Raw genomic sequence first — 5,049 nt, 5'->3', positions numbered from 1 at the left:
CATAGCTTCTTTGATGCTTGTTTGACACAAGCTTGTTTGACGCTTGTGTTTACACCACCATTTTTCAGTGAGTATGTAAATGATTTGGATCAGACTGAATAAACTGTAATGGAACCCATGGCATTGTTGTTATTTCCTAGTTAGGAAACTTCGGAAGAAATGTTAGGAAAACTTGCTAATTCTGGAAATTTTTGTGTATTTTTGATGGAAAGCTTTTACTTGATTTTCATTTGTTTTTTTTTTTTTAAATTAGAATTGAGACTATTTTATTGAAGTTTCTCATTTTTATTGGCATAGAGCTTTCCAAGACAACTTTTGCAAGTTGTCTTGAAATTACAAGTTGTCTTGAACTTTTCCAAGTTGTATTTCTTCCTTTGTTTGGTGTTTTTTTATTTTTTATTATTTAATGTGAACCCTAAATAAGAGTGAAAGTTGAAAATTATCATGCTCTTCATATCCTTTTAGGTTAACTTATTAAAGATGGAACATGTTCCTAATACCAGTTTGCCTACTAGAGTCTGAGGAAGGAGAATTAATTTTTCTGAGCAATGTCAACACTATTGAAGAGTATGCATGCAGAAGGTTGTCAGTTGGTGTTTGAACTAAAATATCGATATGTCATTTCATAGCATTTTAAAAGATCTAAATTCATGTTAGTTTGGATACTGTCACATGAACTGAAAAAATGATTGAATGGCTGTGAACAAAAGATTGTGAAAAATGGTTCTGCCTTGACTGTGAATTGTATGTCATGGTGCTCATAATAAATACAGCTCCTGTCCTGAACGTGGAAATCTCTTGAGATGAGTTTTGCTGGGACAACCAAAGCAGAATTTACATCCGCAGACCATTTTTTCTTGACAGTTATTTCAAGTATGGAATTAGTTACGCTTTTTGGATGTGACTGCTTTAAGCTCATGCACAAAAAAAGGGAATAGTTGTGTTGTTGCTGAAATAGAAAATATTTTCCATCTTAATGATACTTGACTAAGATGAATATGAACAAAATTAAAAGAAAAGTTTTAATTTATTTTTAATAACTAACATAACACTTTTTTTTGTCTTAATTACAGTTGCATAGGCATAATACTAATTTAAAGTTAAATAGAATATATCTGGCAAAATATGAAACAAAAAAAAGCATGGTTATTCCTGGAAAACCTCAAGACTGTTGTAAAATTATTAGAAAGTGGGCCATTTTATTTTTTTTATTTATTTGCTTATTATTTTATTTGGATAATAAAAGGTGTGTGGAGAGACACATTTGGTGAGAGGGTACAGTATGTTCTCATTTTCTTTGTGCCCACAGCTCTCATACAGCTACAGAAAATTACTAATGTGCATTGAGAAAGGCTATTAGCAGTTTGGTGGTTGTTTCTTTAATTACAGTTCATATTATGTAAATCAGTTTTCTGTATTTTCATTTTCTCTCTCTTTATTTTTCATCCAGATTCCACCAAGAAAATTAAGGATGTCTTAGAAGAGTTCCATGGCAGTGGTGTGTTAGCAAAATATAATCCTGAAGGGGTAATTCTTTTTCTTTCTTCAATTATCAGAAATGGTGGGGAAAAATATTTACAAATGTTGTAGCAAATCTAAGCATTTGAAATAGAAGATTATTTATAAATCTGCTGCTTGGGGTATTGGAGACTGTTTGGAAAACAAAAATGTGAATATTTTGAAGAACCAAAACTTTATAAACATCACATTAGACAGACCTGCTTAATAATTTCTTTTCTAAGAAACACACAGAAAACCACCAAACTTAGGGTAAGGTTAACATGCCTCCCAATTCTTTTTAATGATTGGAAACGTTAAGCATAATTTCAAATTTCAAATTTTACTTTTCAAAATATAGAAAATTAAAATCTGTTCAGTTAAGATTTCTTTTTAATTTCTGTTTCTCTTATGTTGCTTCTGGTAGTGGGATGTCCATTATTAAAGGGAAATTTTTTTCTGAAATGTTTTTAAGAAATGAATAATTCAGCTGAAAAAAGTCTGTGTGTGTATGCATTATCACTATGGATTCACTATTAGACAAAATACTCTCTTTTGGCTGGTAGAAAAAGCCAGATTGTTTTCTGTTGTTATCCTCAATTGCAATTTGTATCTGCTTAGCATATCCTAATATGATTTAAAATGTAGCTAAATAAAAACATGTTTCAGTAATGTTTCTAATAGTAATGTTTCTAACTGTGCTTGCATTATGTGGAATTCAGGATAGAAAAATGTGCTAACCATTATGAAAATTACTTGTCTTTTACATCCTGAAATATAAGATCAAGAATTATTGTCAAGTAAAGTAGTGATAACTCATTAAGTATTGAAAAATTCTTTGATACTTTGAACTTTGTAAAGCATAATGTTGGTCATTTTAGTCAGTTTCTGAGAAAAATATTTCGTAATTCAGTGAAATAATATGAGTTGATCTTGTAAATTATCAAGTTAAATCTCCATTAATTTACTTAAATATGCTTATAGTTTATAAAAGGTTAGGAATGCGGTGATCTTCTGATTTATTCTCCCATGTAATATAGTCTGTAAAACCTCCCTTAATTGATTCCTGTTAGAAAGTAGACAATTTTTTTTTTTAAGAAAAATGTGACATGTTGATTTACAAATTCAATGCTTGCTCTTTTTTTTTTTTACTTTTCACTTCTGCAGTTTTCTTTGTGCTCTTAGGGTATGTGATAAAATGATCCTAATTTATTATTCCCATTTTTTCTTGAATTTCTTCACTTATTATCAGTCATCATACAACATTTTCAGGTTTTTTATGAAGTGTAACCTTTTAAAGTGCAAAAAACACAGTTATTTTAGGCATATTTAAATAACATTGCCATGTAGGTAACACATTATCAAATTATCAATGTATATATATAAACAAATTTAAAGTATTTAAAGTTGTGAGATTACTCTTTGTTAAAAAAGTCATTCCTCCCATTTGGGGGTACGTGGAGGATGAGTCACAGCAAAAAGTGATCAGTATGGGTGCCTAGGACAACTGCTCTGACTGAAGCCAGGTGAATTGGCAGAATTTGTGCAAAGATGGAATTAATAAACAGAGTTGGTTCTGAGCCGAGTTCTGTGGCTCTGTATTACATTTCCCGGAGTTCTTCATTTCACAGTGATTTGTTTGCAGAATCCTACTAATGTAGGATTCATTCATACATCCAGGGATTATAGAGCAGCAGAGCACCCAAGCCAGTGAGCAGGATGGGAGGATGGAAGGGGAGAAGGGAATACAAGTCAGATACTCTATAGTGGCTTCAGTGTCTTCAGCATAGATCAAGCTGTTCACTATTACTGTGTGGATGTTGGACCCGAGCTAACCCTGACAGCTTTTGCACTTTGCTGCTTAGCACTTAGACTTCAGGGAGTGCAACATAAGGAAAACACAGCTAGCAGCAAAGCTGCTTTGGATCTAGTAAGATTTATTGGCTCAGGTTTTATGCCATAAGCTGCTGAACTGGAAGCAAAGTGGCTGAAATTTCCTCTGCAGTTGAGTGAACATTCCAAGTCAGACAAAACTGCCTTTGCACAGTTGTGTCTATATTTTTCACACACATTCAACCTGTTATGTGCATAAACTTTACAGAAAGATTTGCAGGTTGATTGTATCTGGTCAGATGAGGACTCCATGGGTTGGATGTACTATTTAAGCAATTGATTATTATCTGTAAATGAGATGACAAAGACTGACTGGTCCAGCTGATACCAGTCACAGTGCAGTTTTTTCATTCCACGTATTATAGACAGCAGTTCTGTTTTGTTGTTGTGTTTTGTAGAGGATACCATCATGTTTCTATTTTAGCACTTTATTTCCTAGATCATTATCTCATAAGTACTCCAAGTATTTTTCAAGTCTTGTCAATATTCTACCAAAAGTTAGTGCCAGTTTTTTACCAATAAACATGGGGCATAGAGCTATGGCAGGTTTAGCCGTGTGATATATTTATGTACTTAAGAAAAAGCCATCCTGTTTCAAGCTTCTCCTTGCTTAAAGGGTTCAGGAATTTATTCTACTCCATTGCAGTTTTTTATCTCAAGCTGATTTAATGGGACACAAATAGCAAAAGAAAAGCTATTGGTATTTGAACCTTGTTACCTGAAGTCATCTGGTTTGTTTTTCCATTATCTTATACCTTGGAGAGTCAGTGGTTTTTGGGCTTAGTGGAAATGATGTATCTGATTATCAGAAGGTCATCCAGTATAGGGAGTTTATTTATGGAGTTTTTACTCTCTGCTTTCGGTGTAAGGGAGATGACTAAAACTTCTACAAATGCTACTGCCCATCCACCTTCTGCTATAAGTCAATGTCGGATACGTAATTAAGACTAAATTTTATATCTGATGTAAGACACATATGTAGGTTAAGATCAGCCTTCTGGAAAGCTGTCATTATAAATAGCCTTTCTATCATTTGAGATTTATCCAAATTAATTAAATTTAGCAATTTCACTTTGAGGGGAGCACTGAATAGGCTAGCAAGAATTAGGAAGGCAGATGGAGCTGAAAACTGTATCTAAATGGGAAGTAAGTACACATTGTTGTGTGTTTGTAGTCCTAATGTCATCATCCTTTTTGAGGGATCTGTTGGAGTGCATCACAATTTCTTTTTTACCTGCTTACCTACTAACCACCTAGAGCTCTTACTATTAATCAGTGCATAAGGAGTGAGGATGCAAGGTGTGAGGATGAGCTTGAGCTCAGTCTGGCCACAGTCATAAAGGATAATAAAAAATGCTTCTACAAATATATTAACAAAAAGAGAGGCAAGGAGAATCTCCATCCCTTACTGGATATGGCGGGGAACATTGTCTCCAAGGATGAGGACAAGGCTGAGGTACTTAATGCCTTCTTCACCTCAGTCTTTAATAGCCAGTCCAGGTATCTGCAGGGTATTCAGCCCCCTGAGCTGGAAGACGGGGATGGAGAGCACAATAACCCACCCAAAATCCAGGAGGAAGCAGTTAAGGACCTGTTAAGCAACCTGGACACCCACAAGTCTATGGGACCTGATGGGATCCACCCGAGAGTACTGAGAGA

At 34.1% G+C, this 5,049-nt stretch overlaps 1 protein-coding gene across 1 annotated transcript in view; it reads left to right on the top strand.

Annotated features, from left to right (window-relative positions):
- Positions 1 to 1,450: 1,450 nt before the first annotated feature.
- Positions 1,451 to 5,049, top strand: part of LOC104617487 (diacylglycerol kinase beta-like) — a gene marked incomplete at its 5' end in the record, with an annotated part of 58,150 nt that continues 54,551 nt past the window's right edge. Inside the window, one exon of the mRNA XM_010282821.1 lies at positions 1,451 to 1,527. Coding sequence (XP_010281123.1) covers positions 1,451 to 1,527 — 77 coding nt within the window. The remainder of the gene's footprint in view (positions 1,528 to 5,049) is intronic.

This window comes from Phaethon lepturus, unplaced genomic scaffold (assembly GCF_000687285.1).
Source record: "Phaethon lepturus isolate BGI_N335 unplaced genomic scaffold, ASM68728v1 scaffold11972, whole genome shotgun sequence".
Lineage (NCBI taxonomy): Eukaryota > Metazoa > Chordata > Aves > Phaethontiformes > Phaethontidae > Phaethon > Phaethon lepturus.
Note: the sequence above shows the minus strand (reverse complement) of the source record. Positions and strands in the feature narration are given on the sequence as shown.